Genomic DNA, 18,435 nt, shown 5'->3' with positions numbered 1-18,435 from the left:
GCTTGGATGAATAGAAATGCCTGATGCCGGAAAATGGATAATAATGGCATCAGGAATGCCTCATGGGGAAAGCATTCCACAAACAGGGAGCCACCACTCAAAAGGCCTATACTTGTTTTGCCACTTTCTGCACATGGAGAAGGGCCTCAGATGAAAAATGCAGGCTGTGCCGTGGCTTCTGTGGGGAGGAGAGGCAGTCTCTAAGGTATTGGGGGTCAAGAACTGCATAAGGCTTTGCATAGGTTGAAGCCAGCACTTTAAATTGAGCCTGGAAACTAACCGACAGCCAGCAGAGTTGTTCCGGAATTGGCATCTATGCTTGGACTGCCTTAAACAGGTGCACAATCTTGCTGCACAATTCTGCACCAACTGCAGGTCCCAAGCAGTCTTCAAAGGCAGCCCCACGTGTAACAAGCTTCAGTAATCTAACCTAGAGTTTAACAGCGTGTAGGCAACAGAATGTCAACACTTTAAATAGCAAGAGGCTTGGATTTCAGAAGCAGCCTTGGGGAAGATTTTCAAGGAAGCCTCTGGAAGAAGAGCCAGATAATTATCATAAGGCTTCACCCAGCTCCCCTGCTGCTTGAATAATAAGGCAAGTCAGTTTATTATCATAACATTTTCAACTTCCAGAATATTACAACATCCTCATAAACATTTTTTTGTTTTTGTTATTACAGGAAGTCCTTAAACAAAGTTAAGGATCCTGACTTACTTTCTTTCCATGTACGGTACTGAAACATAGTTATGATGACCCAAAGGCTATTTTGCCTTATAGCAGGAAGGGGAAGCTGTGGCCTTCCAGATATTGTTGGAGTCCAACTCCCATCATAGCCAAAGGTCAATTGGCAATCGTACTCCAGCATCATCCATCTGGAGTGCCACAGGTTTCCCATCTCTGCTTTACATAATTGAATGTTTCTTTCAGTAACAGTGTTCATTTTTATTTAAAAGCATATATTCTGTTCTTCTGCACCAGGAAGGGACGTCAAGGCAGCTATTTTAGTAAACAGTGCACAAGATGAAAAGCCAATTCTGCCAAAATGATAGGCAGTGTATTACATACACAATGATTCTATAAACACAGTTATTTAACACAACCCACAGCAAGACAACTGGTAGTCGTTCACAAACATTAGAATGAGGCTACAGCGAGTGCCCTATTTTATATAATGCTGGCTGGCACAACCAGAGTAATGTTTGGACTATTACTATTTTTTTAGTAACAGGGTATAAGTCACTTCTGAAAAGTAGAAAACTCAAAATGCTCAATTAATGGTAGAGGGACCCAATAATGCAAAATATTTACTTCACAAAATCAGGAGGTAAATGGCTTAAGGCCTTTTAAATACACATCACTCAAGAAGCCCCATAATAAGTCCACAACATTTCATTCATCAGATTCTCACCTGAGCTTTAAAATACGCTCAAGACCTGCTTGCTTGTGTTTAAAGCTGTTGTAAAGTCTGGTTTCCTGCACAGGCAGCCTTGTGTCCGTTTGCAAACTACGGCATGCAGGAAATCAGTATTAGTTTTGCATCAGGTCTGAGAGGACAAGACATCTGAGGTGGCTTTGTGCCATCATAGTAGTTGGCACTGCAATGATTTGTTTTTTGGGAAAAAAGTACATTTGGCTTAAGCTGGCCTATCCACATTCAAAACAAGTCGCTTCACACTTAATTATTACGAGCACACAGTAGGCTTGTCTCTCTGAACAACATGTGTGTGACAACAGAACACTCTTCTGGTGCAAATCACTCCTCAGCGGGTTGAAAGTGGAAGTGCTCAGCCCAAACGGCACCCCGCTTTTACAGCTGCTCATAGCCAGCATTATGACGAGTTTTGCGGCCGACAAAATAAGCCATAAGAACGAGAGCAATTAATCCTGCCAGACATGCTCCCACCATAATGGGCACAAAGAAGTAGTCCACCTCTGGGATGCAATCTTCAGCTGGATGGAGAAAGGGTAATAGGAATGTTAAGCAGTTGAGAGGTCCCGTTTGGATGACAAAGTAATTCTGCCCCCTTCCCATTTGCGGCATGTGTGGGAAACCTAGAGGCCTTCAGTGTGGGCATGCAAGCACCCAAGCTGCCTTCTCAGTTGACACTCCTCCAGATGCACTATCTCCAGCCCACCAAATAGCCTTTTGGTGGCTGAGGGGGGGGGCACAACTGTGTTGGAAGGAGGGATTGTGTTGGGGAGGATGACATACCGGGATATTTATCCCCACCAGTCATATTCCTGGCATAAACTCCATTCCTCCCTGAGCAGCTATCAGCAGCAGGTTATAACCCAAACCCAAACCTTTTCTTTCCCCACACCCACCCCACTGTGTGTACATGGTCTCACTGCTGGGCCCAAGGCGCAAAAAGGTTCGGTATCAAAGTAAACTATTCTGCAATGCATTTCCACCATGGATATTAAAACAAAGGAGAACCTTACTGGGACAAAACTGTTTTCTGTTGCTCAGGACCCTGTTTCCATAAATAGTGAGCTAGATGTTTTCTGGGAAGGCCAAAACCAGGGCCTTTTGCAAAAATAATTTCCTGGGCTAACCCTGGCCTTCCGTGGTCCTCATCACTCCCCAAAAGTTGTAACTTTAGCTGAAGGTAGCATACTAACACAAAACACCTCTAGGGCTATTAGAAATGTGTGCAGCTTTCTTGCATCCAAAATGCCAAGAATTTGGTGGAATGTTAGGGTATCATTGCAGACCACAAAATTGGGCCCTAATCTACCCAAACATGGAGGCTCAGAGAGCCCATTTTATGAGGTACAAATTCAGGCAATCTGCAAAATTCCTCCACTTCGCTCAGGAGTTACTGAATTAGGATGTCACAGAGTTTACCCCCTACAGGAAATACTATGCTACCAAACATAGAAATAGTTTACCCATTTTAAAGTACAGAATGTGTGTCTCTAGCTGCAGAAAATACAAAGATTATTTACAGATGCAGTCCTTCCCACCAACAGTAGGAACTTGGAAGCTCTATTTCCTTCTTCCAAATGCATATGACGACATAGTTTGCAAACATTCTTTTTCCCTAACTGTCCAATCTTTTTGCTATCCAGCAACTGTTGGGGTACTGGACTATTGCCCCTCCAGATGTTGGACAACTCCCATCAGCATGAGAGTTAGCTTTCACCAACAGCTGGAGGATCAAAAGTTCCCTGTCCCTGCTATGACATTATTGGGACTGTGACTGTAAAAACGAGCAGATAATTCTGCTGCTGCAAGAAGCAACACCTACGTATACTTAAAAAACTACCCTTTTTATACTGGACATGTATTACAAGCATAGGAGTGCACTGGTTCACTTTCAGAGTGCCTGTGATTTTCTAGAGCTAGCCTAACACAACTGAAAGGAGCTTCTCTTACTACTATGCGTGTTTCCAGGATCTGCAGCCTGATTCCAGCCATGCTGATTTGAAAGCCTTGCCTCTACTTCAGCGATACTTCAAGCACAAGGTCAGACAGCTCAGCCTTAAGCCCATTTAGGCAGGAGATGGGGAACCAATCACCATTCAGATGTTCAGTTGCTGGGCTCCCACTCCTCTCTTACTTGGCCATTAACTGCAATGGCCAGGGCTTCTGGAAGCCTCAGTCCAATAGCATGCGGAAGAGTACAGGTTGCCCATGCCTGATTTAGACCATGCACATCTTATGACAAGGCTAATGATTGTCCTAATGCTACTCTCTAGGGATGTGGCTGCCCTGAAAGTGTCCTAACAGCAGCCCAAATCTTAGCTCCAAATGAGTGCCCAGATACAGACAGTAAGTCATACATGTGTACCTTCCCGGATACCACCTAGTCTAAGGGGGTTTCAGGGTAGTTTTGAAGGACATCAGCTAGTTGTCCTTCTAGTCCAAGCCAAAGATAGGAAGGACTTGGCCCCACATTCTAATCCTCCATGCATAAGGCAGCTTGGCCATGTTAGCTGCAAGCCACCATTTTATACAATGCAATTGATAAATAGTACAAGCACACCCTAATTGAGTGAATCAAGCTGCCCTGATATATACTACATGGACACTGTAATATGGGTCCATCTATTGATGCTACAAATTCTATGCCCAAGTGAGTGCTTTCAGAACATCTGAGAATGCAGGGTTCAGCTATTAACATGGTTTTCCCAGCTCTTCCTGTTTCTTTTCAGATAGGATAAAAATATGGTATTAAAGACATCTAAGTGTATAAAGAGGATTTGTGGAGAGGCAGAATCTAGGCAATATTATAGTCTGCACTGGAATGAATCTTAGGAGTCTAATCCTAACTACAATCCAGTCGTGCGTAGCTTACATATTTAAACCCTGCAGGATTGCAAAAGCTGCATGTTAGTGTGTCCTGCTGGATGAGCTCAAGGTCCAGCTTGCCCAGGATTATTTACTCTGTCTGGTCTACTTAGTCTACCTTTTAGCCATCTCTGCTTTTAGAGCCAACTTTTGGACTTGCAATCATATTAGTTAAAAATAGCAAGGAAGGATTTGCCAGGCCCACAGAACATGTGGAGTGAAGGTTTAACCTTTTCCTCTCATGCCATGGTCCTGATGTCCCCACTCTGTTATTTTTAACTGATGCATCAGCCCTCACAGGGAAGTCTGCACTGGTGCCAACAGAGGCTTTTCTGTCCAGACCAGGAGCAACTTTTTAGGGTTCTTAAATTTCTCAGGATTGCATCAGGGAGGAAAAGTTTTAAACCTCCCCATCTTCTGCGATCCTCATATGCTTCCCCCGTGCCCTCACAAGCTTTTGCTATTTTTAACTGCAAGTGATGAGTTGATGTCGTCTGGCTTAGCCCTTGCAGCAGTAGCTTTCAAACTGTGTTCCAGGAAAATGGAGAAAGAGGCGACCGTGGAGTTTCAAAAATGGAGATAAGACAAGGAACAAAACATTCTTAAGAGACAGTTTCCCCACCACTACAGATCATCCTCTACACTGTGCAAAGCAGACACAGGATGCATTATAGGGTGCAGTCGAAAGAGAGTGGACAACAGCCCCTCACCCCAATCTGTGGGTATACTAGGACTTCTGTAGGGTTTCCATGATAGATGCACCAATAATTCAATTAGCAGGTAAGTTACCTGGAAGGAGCCATCTGGAAAACCAAAGCTTTATAGTAACACATAATCTACTGTCCAACCTTAGAGAGAGGGCAAAGGTGATTGAGGAGACTTTCTAGAAAAGCTTTTCAATCAAGCAATGTGACCAAGCTTCCTTAGGAACAGAAGATTCTTTATTAAAGCATTTTGTGCACAGACAATCAAGTCCTTACGTAGAAATACAATTATATAAGAAAGACAGTGGCTTCAACAGATTAAAGCAGACATTAAAGTTTCAGGTGTTTTAACACAAACCAGTCACTTTTAAGCTGTACAGATTTTAAGTAGAAAAGCTCGTGTGCTTAGCAGAAGCATTTCTATACCTTCAAGATGAAGGTGTGCACTTTGCTTAGCTTTCCAGGACACATTTTTGCCATCATTTCTGACCCACTGTGTCTGGTCTAAACCTGTTATGGCATATGTGCAATGACAAATTGCTATGACAAATTCAGTAAGCTGGTACATGTTAACACAAACACACATGCAAAAATCATCAGATTGCCAAGCCAAGGAAAGACTTTTCTAGCAGACAGCTCACAAGAGTGATTTAAGCAAGTTGATTTATGTTTGGAGGAGGAAACACAAGCAGATAAATTGCAGCATGGGTGGGGATTGCCACCTTGTTCTCTTCATTCTTAACATAATGAGGCACGAGGGCTAAAGGGCCACAGTGAATTAATCCTTGATTTAAGGGGAATCCCACTCTTACTCATCTAGGTTAGAGGATTCCAAACCGAGGTGGTTCTGAACATGCACAATTTAAACTCTCAGAACAGATGGTTCACTTTTGGAGGGTACTCTACACATTTAGAGAATCAATTGTTGCAGAAACTCTACATATTTTAGTGGTCTTTTATGTAACTAAATCTCTTACTGGAAACTTGAGTAGTACATTGTACACCAAAGTCATTTGCTGCAAAATGTAGAGCAGAAATTTATTTTTGATCACGTTTTCTCACCCTGCCCATGGCAGTATACTTCAGGTAGTAGCTTGCCGCAAATGTAGTAATAATCATGAATCTTATTTTTTTAATATCCAAGATTGTATAACCAAGAACATAGTTTTCATTTTAGCACACAAGTATAAACAGACTTTTAACAGCTTCAAGCCAGTATCAATGGCTGCAATGGAACCAAAAGACTTTTAACAGCAAGCCCAGTTATTTGCTGTAAAAGTTAAGGGCACTTTGAACTCTGATTCTCTCTCTCTTTTATTTTAAAGAAAGGAATGAGAATGCTAAGATGAAGGGTTCCTCCTCTATCCCTGCAGATAGCAAGAAAGCAATACTAAGCTCCCGCAAGATCCAGCTCTGAGGTTTTCCAAATGACCAGGTAGGACAGGACAGTAATTAGGATTTACAAGCTTCAGAAGTTACTAGTGCCATGGTGCTAGTAAAGGAAAATCTTTTACAGCCTTGCTGGCATTATTCAGGTTTGCTTGGGCCGAGGTGGCTACAAAGGGATTTTAATGAGCTGGAAAAATGCCGCTTAAGCACTGCACAGCTCCCCTGGCTGGTATCCTAGGCTACAGTCACTAAGTCAGCCAGGTTACCTTTCAGTTGTAAAGGATGGAGTGTACAAAGCAGTAAGTATAAACCCCAGCTTTTCCATGCTGTTCTGATACTCTAAGTGGGTCACCCTAAGTGTAATTCCTTTTTGTACCATTGTCTGTTTTGCAGGTATATTTCCACACATGATATTCGCACACAAACGTATTTGCAGGGTTAATTTTCCATGGGCTGGTTTTGACATGGCCATTAGTCAGTCCCAATACATTTTTATGATGTCCTTATTATGTTCAGAAGAGGTACGTTCTTGATCATGTTTTGTTTTGGGGGGCCATCTCCACAGTTTTAAGGAGGAGAGAATCGTGGACCTTTTTGGTGGCTGGTTTCCATTTGGGAGCTTGCACTTTTCTTTAGACATCACAGCCAAAGCCAAGAACAAGTCACACAAAAATTACAAGGTTTGATATCCGGGTTGGCTTTGTCTTCTGCCAAGCGCGTAAGCAATCACTATAAGCATAATCAAGCCCATAAGACCAGCGCCAACTATAACTGGGATTAGATAGGTGTCATCATCCAGCAAACATTCTCGTGCTGTAGACAAGAAAGGTGGGAGAAAATATATATATGATGTCTGCCAAGAGCTATGCCTTCGCCTTTATGCGAGCAGCATTACAATCCTACATGCTAGAATTCTGGCCTTTGGTCTGACAAACAACCAAGTTATCCCAACCCTCTCTAGACTTGGAAAACAGAAGATTTATTAGATAACTAAAATGATTCAAAATTGGCAGATATATGCCTGAAGTTACTAAGCTTACAACAAAATTTTGTTAGAAATCAAATGCTTGTCATAATAGCATTAAAAAGAATCCTGATGGATCAGTCCAGCATCCTGTTCTTGCAGTGACCGGGAGATGCTCGTGGGCAGCTCACAGGAAGTGTCTGGGTGCAATAACACCCTGTTGTTTACAGCAACTGGTATAAAGAAGAATACAGCTTCTGGGAGTGGAGGGATAATGTAGGAATCAGGGTTGGCAGTCACAGGCAGGCTTATCCTTCATTGACTTGACTAATCCCCTTTTTTAAAGCCAACAATTTTCACCTTAGATGACTGATGGAAATACCAAAAGATTGCACCAAAGGGCCTCGTTTCCTAGCACTAGTTTAGATCAAGGGTTGAATTCAGGTACTGGGACACTGGTTCATCCAATTAAATTAAAATCTTTCGGCTATAGAAAGGATTTTGTGGGTATGGAGAATGAAGCAAGTTTAGAATTCATTTTTGGGGAGCTCACAGGTAGCATGTCAAGATTAACCCTGATTATGGCTATAAAAACTATGAATGCTATGAAGGAAAAATCTATTTTTCTATATTATAGTAGATCGATTTTTGTGGTAAATAGATGCTTATTCCTAATTGCAGAATACATTATGCCTTAAAGAAATGTTATCTGAATCCTGAAATACTGGGGGGGGGATTGGGGGGCAAATTTACATTTATATCTTTAATCACTATTGCTCTTGCAATATAGTTGGGTTTTTTTTGGGGGGGGGAGGTGACAAGCAAGTGTGATGCCTAAAATTTATTATTCTGTAACTACCGGGCTCAAAGGCTTTTTGAAAGCTAACCATCAAGCCAGATTCAAATAAATGAATGAATAAATGAACAAATGCCACATAGAAAAAGCCTCTGCTTTTGGAGAGTCACCTGCCAATGGTTAGAACGTGACATGCACTTGTCTGAATCAGGTTTGCTCTTTAAGATCCACTCCATCCTTCAAATAATTCCCCCTTCTCAGAAAACAAAAAATAACCACACTAACAGTACACAAATACAATCCCAGGTTATGTCAGAACTGAAAGCTATCAGCTGCAATAAAACAGGCTTACTATTTAATTGCAAGGTTGATCTCTGCCAGGATATCCCTCCATAGGAATGGTGCAGCTGGGAGAGGGCTTTGCCCCAGCTCTTACAGATCTCAAATTCAACAGCAGCAATTTAGTCAAGATATACTCACTCCCACCAATAGTACTTTTGACAAAACCTGCATTTCCATTATTTCTAGCACAGCTGTAAGTTTAACTACTGCACAGCATCCAATTGCTCCCTGAGAGCCAGCCAAGATACTATTCATTGCATTTTATTGTATTATCTATATATTGTAAATAATTTTAAGAGTTAAGCATAAAGCAATGTACAAGTCAAATAAAATTAAACGGCTCACTTGCTGGGCTCAATAAATCACTTTTCAAGTAAACAGTGAGTTTTCTTTGCTGTTTTATACCTATCTAAAACTTTGGTCTTTAAACTCAAAAGCTTCCAAAGGCTGCTTTTTTGGGGGAGGGGATGGGGAGAGGGATTCATTCTTACCTATGGAGAACTGGCCATTCTCTACTTGAAATGGCTGGATCCTTAAGTTGAAGACGTGCAGGCTACATGAAGGAGTCACTACAAGAGTCTCCTTTTTTCGACACATGTATGAGCTTCCGAGGGAGGCCTCCCAGAAAGTGAGATTGTCACTTGCAGCAAACTGCGTTCCTGTGGAGGAAAAAGACGTTTTGCGTGAAGACTTGCAGGGGTACAGTTTATAAGCCCCCATTTCTAAAAGTACTACTGCAGGCCAATTTTGTTCGAGGGGGTCTATTAACTGGGGAAATTTACCTGCTGTGAAATGTGTACAAAATGAGGAGATCTGAATTGAATTTATTAGAGGATAATCGGTTTTCAAATCAGGGCTGTAGTAAAATGCCACGCTCAAATTTGCTACTCCATTTGTGTGTGGCAAAACAAGGAGAACTTGGCTGATTTTGTGGGTGCCTGAATTCTGTGAACAATTTCAGAAGGAGCACCCACTTGCTTTTTTTTAGGCAGTAAGGTATTTTCCCATGGTGCCTTGATGCCACAAGGTGATCTCTTGTTGACACTGCCATCTTGGGTGGCAAGGAAACAGCAACCCCAAAAAAGTCGCTGCATTTTATGGCCCGTGAAATCTACCTTTCAGTTTCTCACACAAGGATACCTTTGACTCAAAGCAGAGTGGCCTTAACTTTGCATTAGCCCTAGTATGCATACAGCCAGCTAAGTACAACCAAGATGTTGGCACATTAAAATGTTGCTTAAATATTGAGACTAAGTAAAAAGATCTTACTTGACAGCTTACAGCTAGAATCTTACCATTTACAGGGTTGGTCACAGTGACGTCCACCGCTTTCAGGTAAAATCTTTCAAAGCTTGTGTTCTTCTGTTTAAGCAAGCAATTCATCAAGTTACATATACAACCTAAAAATACCTTTGCAAAATTTTCTAGTTCAGCATCAGACAGAATTTAAGAAGTTTTAGGGCCCCAACTTAACAATAAACAGGTGGCGCTGTGGGCTAAACCACAAAGCCTAGGACTTGCTGATCAGAAGGTCGGCAGTTCGAATCCCCGTGATGGGGTGAGCTCCCGTTGCTCAGTCCCTGCTCCTGCCAACCTAGCAGTTCGAAAGCACATCAAAGTGCAAGTAGATAAATAGGTACCGCTCCGGCGGGAAGGTAAACAGTGTTTCCGTGCGCTGCTCTGGTTCGCCAGAAGCGGCTTAGTCATGTGTCACATGACTCGGAAGCTGTACGCCGGCTCCCTTGGTCAGTAAAGCGAGATGAGCGCGCAACCTCAGAGTTGTCCGCGACTGGACCTAATGGTTAGGGGTCCCTTTACCTTTACATTAGCATTAATAAATCTCAGTTTTGACACTAGAGAAGCTTCTTCCCTCCTTAGTCATCTTGAAAAAGAGATTTTCTTCAATGGCTTATCACCAAGCTGCTCTTGAGGGCATGTGACATAGCAAGTAAAACTTAATTGCAATGTAAGGGTGTGCTGTAGCTCAGAGGTGGAACATCTGCCTTGCATGCAAAATATCCCAGGTTCAGACCTCAGTACCTTTAGGTAGGGCTAGGAGAGGCCCCTGTTTGAAACTCTGGAGAGCTGCTGCCAGTCAGTGTTGACAGTGCTGAGCTAGATGGATGCAATGGTCTAACTCCGCATAAGGCAGCTTCCTATGTCAACCGTGCCTAGCAATACTGCTGCGACTTTGTCAACACGTAGCAGGAGTTTTTAAAAAATAAAAGTTTGCTTTCTGGTTATCCTCCTGCACTTTCGCAAGAGGCACAAACAGGCCTCTTAACACTCATGCACCCCCTCCCAATACAATAGCAGAGTTGTTACGCTGCTCTTGCGAGAGCGACTAACAGTAAAAGGGTGATGCAATCTGAATGGAGAAATAAGTTTTCAAGAACCTGCAATGAAGCTGAATTCATTTCCCACATATATGCACACAGAATAATGAGTTACTTACGACAGCAAAAGTTAAGACAACCACGATGTCGGTATCTGTCAGGGTGAGGACAGAAGATCTATTGCCGCAACGCCCGCTAGCTGTAGTTGTGTTTGGATTAATGTTCATAAGAGTCTTTGGGAAGAACAGTGTGATATAAATTCAATAAAGAAATTTAATAAAGAAATGAAAACCCAGAGCAAACCGAAAATTAAGCCTCTCACATCGCTTCTTTCACAAGCTTCCCCATGCCCATAAAGAATGTCAAATGCTTGTTCATAAACACTGAATAGCTTCTATACTCTGTTGTAGAACTAGCCTGACTATCCAAGCAGATCAGCACTGCTAGATTCCAAAAGAATAAAAGGGGGTGCTTATTTCCCCTTCCATCTTACAGTTCCAAGGAGAGTAACTGATCTAAACTGGTACCTTAACAAGCACCAGCTTCTCAGCCTTATGCACTTGGGCTCCCTCTGTGGGTGAGCTGTGCACTTACAATTTGCAGAACAGAATGCCATCTTCAAAGGTTTTGGGAGGTCCTATCCCAAGGCACTTTCACCGGCTAAACACACACCACAAACTGCATTCCTTTCACCAAGCATACAACTATACAAGCCAGCAGTTGCAGAGCTAAAGGTGTGGGGCGGGGAGAGGATCACCCACCTTTTGACCTTTTGATTTATGCAACACCTTACATGTTGCTGTTTTATCTGCTGCTAATGGATTTTTTAAAGATAAATAAATAAATAAATAAATAAATGTATTTGTTAGCGATTTATGTTTAACTTTGCTAGATGCCCTGAAACCAGAGCTTATGTGCCCAATAGATAAAGCATTGGCTGAAATAATTACATTTGTCATGTTCAGCTGCAGCCCCATGGTTGCCAGAAGACAGACCTCGGTGTCACTTTTAACAGAGTAGGTTCCTGTGGCAGGTATCTCATCTGGTTGGCTGATGGAACGTGATGATAAAATTGTTGTGTTAGCCTCCTCTGTGGTGTCGTTGGTGATGGAGGTGGTATTGGTATTGGTATTGGTATTGGTATTGGTATTGGTATTAGTATTGGTATTGGTATTGGTACTGGTACTGGTACTGGTATTGGTATTGGTATTGGTGATGGAGGTGGTATTGATGATGAAGGTGGTATTGGTGGAGGTGGTATCAGTGGAGCTGGTATCAGGAACAGCAGGCTCAGGGGTGACTACAGCATCTTTATCGCACACGGTCTCTGAAAAATAGAAATATATACACTAGCAGCACAGAACTAAATTCACAGACCCTGAAGAACATCAAACTGTTCACCTATTTCCAGCTATGAAGATACTAGCAAACTATGAAGACTATCAAAGGGCCAGAACTCAGTGGCAGAACACCTGCCTTGCATCCAGAAAGTTCTTGGGTTCAATCTCCAGCATCTCCTGGTACAGCTGGAAGAGGATGCTGCCTGAAATTACAGAGAGCTGCTGCCTGCCAGTGTAGACAATAGTGAGCTGATGGACCCAATGGTCTTCCTCTGTTTAAGGCAGCCTCCTATGTTCCTATAGCTTGTGCACACAAAACAGGAGACAACCAGTAAAGGCCAACTAGCAACTTTTTAAACTAGAGGACTGCCAAAGAGTAACGCTCTGGAACCACAGCAACAGAACCTATTTTCTGGAAGTGAAAAGTAAATGAAAATAAAAATGCATTTCTAGAAGAAGCAACAAGCCTCAAAAAAACCTTAGCAGTCCCCACGTCAGATCTCTAAACTCAGATAGGGAACCTGCAGCTAATCAAATACATATGCTGGCTAGATAAACTGGCAAAGTTCATCGGAAGCTTTGTAAAACTGCTAGAATAGGAGTCTTTCAAATGCTGTCGGACTACAACTCCCATGATTGCAACCACTGGCCATGAAGGCTGAAGCTGATGGGAGTGGTGGTGCAACAACATCGGGAGGGCCACAGGTTCCCAACCCCTAGGGTAGAGGGAAAAAAATGTTTGCACAAGACTATAAACTACTAACTTTGGTCACTTAGGTTGCCAGATGGAAGAAAAGCCTCGAGAACGACATTCTGGAAGTTCTGTATAACACTGCCAGATTCAACGAAGTCCACATTTTGACAAATGAAAACTGTGTCTAGATTAACTGGATGCAAAGGATAGTTTGTAGAGGTGGTAATTAGTCCTATTAAAAAGAAAAAGAACAGATCCTTTTAAGACAACTGATATTATGAACATTAAAGCCAAGCAAGCAGGTCTTTGTGCGTCTCAAGTACATAGTTGTAATTTTGGCTACAAAAAGCTCTGTGGTTAAATTGAAGGCTAACCAATATGGCATAAGCCATGGTAGGCTACAGCCTAGCTCAAGACAATAATGGTTTGAACTATAAAGCTTCCAGTTGCTGGAAGCCACAGGAGGGGGAAGAGTGGTCTTATCCTAAAACTCTGCTTGCTGGTTTGCCACAGGGAACTGTTTGGCTATGGTGAGAACTGGACTAGATGGGCCAACGGGATAGGCTGATGACCAGATCCAGCAGGCTATTCTGACTATCTTACTACAAAAATACGTTTTATCATGTACCAAATCCTAAATTTGTCTTACTAGAAGGCATTTAAAAGGCTTATAAACTGCCTCGGCCCAGTATACCTGAAGAAGCGTCTCCGCCCCCATCATTCTGCCCATACACTGAGGTCCAGCTCCGATGGCCTTCTGGTAGTTCCCTCGCTGCAAAAAGTCAAGTTACAGGGAACCAGGCACAGGGCCTTGTCGGTAGTGGCGCCCGCCCTGTGGAACGCCCTCCCACTAGATGTCAAAGAGAACAACAGCTACCAGACTTTTAGAAGACATCTGAAGGCAGCCCTGTTTAGGGAAGCTTTTAATGTTTGATGCACTATTGTATTTTAATATTTTGTTGGAAGCTGCCCAGAGTGGCTGGGAAGGCCCAGCCAGATGTGCGGGGTATAAATAAATAATAATTATCATCATCATCATCATCATCATCATCGTCATCCTCACCACCACCACCATCACACCTAGCAAGACCATCCTAGCTAGAGTTGCAGGGAGGTGGCAATTGTTGGAGGGGAGCAAGAATAGCAGTGGGCCTAGGACTAGGATCATGGAAACATAGTGCCACTTTTGATACTTTTTTTAAAAAAATCTCTGCCCTTGCCCAGATGCCACCACAGGGACTTCTGGGCCACATGGTGGAAAGGAGCAGCAATTATAGGTTGGAATTATACAAAGCTTTGCAATATAACACTTAATATGTAATATCCTCATCTATGGAACTTTCACAAATATAAAGTTGTGCAAATTTTTGAAGTAATGAATTAGTTTTGCTGTAAACTTGAATTATTCAGCCTCTGAATTTTAAAAAAGGCATTTATTTCTAAAGTGAGGAGTTCACCCTGTTAAGAGCTGCAACAACTTTTGCAGGGTAACTTGGAATGCCACCTTTACCTTTCATTTTAGCATCTGGAAACAGTGCTGTATCATTGGTGTTGTAGGTGAAGGAGATGATCCCTTGATAGGTGTCGTTTGTTTTCGTGAAGCTGATATTCCAAGAATGACCTTCTCCAAACTCTATTGCTAGCACAGGGCCAGATATTTCGTTGTCACAACTGCTTCCGTCATACCTTACATGTTCAGGGAACGTAAGAACTGTGTTTTTCTGAAACATTTTGAAGAAAACAGACAGCAGTCACTGACCAGTACTCCCAGTATCAGCCGGAGGACTTTTGTCTTTTTTCTAGAAAGCGCCATCTATATACAGACATACCTTGGTTTTCAAACAGCTTAGTTCCTGAACATTTTGGCTCCCGAACATCGCAAACCCGGAACATCCTACAGGGCTTCTGTGGCTTCTGATTGGCTGCTCCTGCATGCTTTGGTTTCCGAACGTTTTGGAAGTCGAATGGACAACTGGAATGGATTCCATTCAACTTCCAAGGTACAACTGTACTGTGCTTGAGTTTTGGAATAGAATTCAAGTTCTCCTACCTATATCCAAGACAATCCCTTTTGTTAGATTTGGTACATCCATTTAAATGCAACCCATTTACTGCACTGCTTTTAAGCCGATTTTAAAGGGATTTTTCTTTCAGGTTGTTGCCAAGAATGGTGCTGTGCAGTTGTGGGGAACCTCTGGCCAGTGAGTGGACCTACCTAGGCCCACCAGATTCCTCGCATTTAGCCTGTAGGGCATTTGGGGAGGGAAACCAGACCTATCTGCCAATTACCAAGCATCAGTGTGGAACAACTAAAGCAATCTCTTATGTCTCTTATATGAGCTCTCAGCCTGTTCTTCTGAGACTAAATGGCAGAATTTTCCCCACCCCAGCACTGGGGTAGGTAGAAATGCTGCCTTTTACAATTCATGAGCAGGTATAGGGGCTTATCTCGGAATTTGGTGCTATGATGCTTAGTGCTAGATGGGGAGATAAAATGCCTCTGCCTCTTTAGAGATCTTGTCTAAACAGGGATGCCTCTTGTCACCTCCACCCCAGCGTTGGAGTGGGGAAGGCTAAAATTATCAGTTGTGGCTGCATGTATGCATTTGTTTGCTTGCCTATGAGAAAGTGTATGTATAGGGGGTGGGGTCTGAATGCTTGATGCAGGTGCCTGGGGGAGGTATAATGTACAAGTATTTTGGGGGAGGGAGACGTTGAAAGTTGGCCAAGCTCCAATCAAACCCTAAAGCTGTAACAAACACTACCATCAGGATTGTAGAACCCAGGTCTGCTGTACTGAGCATAGCTGTCAACGTTTCCCTTTTTTTAAGGGAAATTCCCTTATTCCAAATAGGATTCCTCGCAAGAAAAGGGAAAAGTTGACAGCTATGGTACTGAGACTGGAGAGAACCAGGCTGAAATCCTATGACCAGTTATGAAGCTCACTATATGACTTTGGGTCAGTCACCATCACCTAAGAGAAGAGTGGGATATTAAATTTAGCAAGAAATATTTTAACACTAGTAGGTATATCTTGCTCGTGCTGAAATAGCATCTTAATTAAGAATTAAAGTGCAATGCTAATATATTTTAGAATAGGAACTATTCATGGCACATACCATATTTTTCGCCCCATAGGACGCACCGGCCCATAGGACGCACCAAGTTTTTTTGGGGGGAAATAAAGGAAAAAAAAATTTCCCCCCCAGGCGCTTGTGGGGCCGGCAGCGGGGAGAAGCGCTCTTCTCCCCGCCGCCCGCCTGCAGACCAGGTCCGGGGACAGCGGGAAGACGCGCTGCGCCTCCCAGCCGCCCCCGGAGCTTGCGGGGCTGGCGGCGGGGAGAAGCGCTCTTCTCCCCGCCGCCCGCCTGCAGACCAGGTCCGGGGCAGCGGGAAGACGCGCTGCACCTCCCAGCTGTCCCCTGAGCTTGCGGGGCTGGCGGCGGGGAGAAGCATGCGTCTCCCCACCGTCAGCCTCCAAACCACATCGGGAGACAGCAGGATGGCAGCATTCCACCTCCCCGCTGTCCCCCGACCTTGTGGGGCTGGCGCTGCGGCTCTCCTGAAGCCTGGAGAGCGAGAGGGGTCGGTGCGCACCGACCCCTCTCGCTTTCCAGGCTTCAGCGAAAGCCTGCATTCGCCCCATAGGACGCACACACATTTCCCCTTCATTTTTGGAGGGGGAAAAGTGTGTCCTATAGGACGAAAAATACGGTACTTAATATGGAAACATATGTTTACACACACACACAAGATTTTGAAAGTTTCAATAACAGGTTAGATACTTACATATTCATTGTGTTCAGTTTCATATGTTATAGAGAAGCTCATAATCCATTTTCCAAATAGGCATGTCTCATTGGATGCATCTTTCACTTCTACATCCACAGCATAAGCCTGGTAAACAACTAGAATATTGTTTGCTCATTAGACAATGTGTTATAATCATCTCTAGAAACTCACACTTTGCATTCAGGCTCCTTTGACAGGTTTACATTTTTACACAATAAAATGGTCCTGAATAATCCTCTGCAGCAGCACATGACAGAGGGACATTAGCAGTGGAAAGCAAGCTGTCTTTCAGAGGAACACCATCACTGATCTTACTGGTGGAACTCCAAAATGCTTCTGTGGGACCTTAGTGCTTTTGGGTAGCATTTTGTGTGAGCCACTTCTTTAGAGACACAGAGCCTCTTGTGCTAGCAGAAAGGGAAAACTGGGTTTCAAAAGCAGACAGACTGAAATTAGCGGACCTAGATTAGTCATGTTCATTTTCAATGGGTCTACTCTGTGTAGGACTAACACTGGATACATTACATTTGCACTTGCAGCATTACAAAGCAGAACCCATTTCTACGGTTTGCATTCGTCCATCTGTCCCTTTCATTTGTCCATTCTTTATTCACTAATGATGTGCAGATATAATTAGAAGGAAAGGGGAGCAAGGAGAGATGTGGTCATTTAAGGGGCGGGAGATATGAAGTGTTTTTCCACCTTGCCCAAAAGAGGCTTCCGAAGAGCTTTAGAGCACTCCCAGCTGTTAACCTCAATGCTTGCTTATATACAGCAGTGAGTAGATGGTCCTTTACTCCAGGAGAACGAGTAGGAGAAGGGATTAAAGAAGCCTTCTTGGGAGAAAGTAGCTCAAGTACCTAAAGAGTGAGTGAGTGTAGGGCAAGAACCAGAGATACAAGGGGATTTTGTTGGAAGCCCAATGCAAAGACCTAGGTTCACTCACCTATCCCAATCACCTATCCAAAAAGGCAACACATTAGGGTTCACCATTTAAGTGAACTTAGAAGTATTCATTCTGTTTTCCTGCCAACTACAGGGCAGCCTGAGAAGTCTTATTAACTACATTAAGCTTGCAAAATAATATTACCTGCTAAAACCATTATTATACCCATCAACTTTAAATAAAAACACATTTCCTATCTAATCCCAGCCAAGGCACACCATACATTCTTGTTAATTCTTACAGAACAGGAAGTGTAGGTTAGTGTTATGAAATATGTGTCAAGGGATGGCTGCTTGTCTGAAGCTGTCTACCAGATATCTGGACATGGTGGTGATATTTAAACAAAGGACTGAATCACCACATTTAAAACAAAACAAAACACACCTGCAGGCAGTATTTATATCAAGCGTTTTTAAAGGTAACTAAAGTGGAAGAAACAGTTCTTCTGCAGCTTTCCCCATTCCAACAGCCTTCAGATACTGCTGGACTCTGATTCCCATCAGCCCCAGCCAGCATGGGCCATGGTCAGGAATGATGGGAGCTGTAGTGCAAAACATCTGGAGGTCACCAGGTTGAGAAGGCTGTTGTAGAAGCACAAATTTCAATTTTACAACCATTTGTTTCCCAAGCATGCTTTCTCTCCTCCCCTTTCCAAGCTGCCAACACCCACATCAAAATTTATTCTGGAAGAATGATCACTACATTTGTAATACCCACTCTTATTCTTTCCATGGCTACAAGCTTAGCATTTGTAACTCTGACTTGCAACTGTGACTTCCTTCTGCTGATGGAAGACACAGAGTATGCCAGATCTTTAGGGCAGAGTAATTACAGTAC

General features: G+C 43.1%; 1 protein-coding gene across 4 annotated transcripts in view; it reads right to left on the bottom strand.

Annotated features, from left to right (window-relative positions):
• The window catches only part of LAMP2 (lysosomal associated membrane protein 2), a 28,649-nt gene that overhangs the window by 7,201 nt on the left and 3,013 nt on the right, over positions 1 to 18,435 (bottom strand). Inside the window, exons 2-10 of one of the 4 annotated variants that reach the window (XM_081179036.1) lie at positions 16,650 to 16,768; positions 14,371 to 14,581; positions 12,931 to 13,092; positions 12,041 to 12,153; positions 11,777 to 11,962; positions 10,946 to 11,059; positions 9,786 to 9,852; positions 8,982 to 9,149; positions 581 to 1,951 (exon numbers count right to left, since the gene is read on the bottom strand). In XM_081179036.1, coding sequence (XP_081035162.1) covers positions 1,809 to 1,951; positions 8,982 to 9,149; positions 9,786 to 9,852; positions 10,946 to 11,059; positions 11,777 to 11,962; positions 12,041 to 12,153; positions 12,931 to 13,092; positions 14,371 to 14,581; positions 16,650 to 16,768 — 1,283 coding nt within the window. In that variant the 3' untranslated portion in view covers positions 581 to 1,808. Of the gene's footprint in view, positions 1 to 580; positions 1,952 to 5,214; positions 7,202 to 8,981; positions 9,150 to 9,785; positions 9,853 to 10,945; positions 11,060 to 11,776; positions 12,154 to 12,930; positions 13,093 to 14,370; positions 14,582 to 16,649; positions 16,769 to 18,435 lie in introns of those variants that run through there. The other 3 variants (XM_081179033.1, XM_081179034.1, XM_081179035.1) reach the window with 3 other exon arrangements.

Source organism: Podarcis bocagei (assembly GCF_964188305.1).
Source record: "Podarcis bocagei genome assembly, chromosome: Z".
Classification (NCBI taxonomy): domain Eukaryota; kingdom Metazoa; phylum Chordata; class Lepidosauria; order Squamata; family Lacertidae; genus Podarcis; species Podarcis bocagei.
Note: the sequence above shows the minus strand (reverse complement) of the source record. Positions and strands in the feature narration are given on the sequence as shown.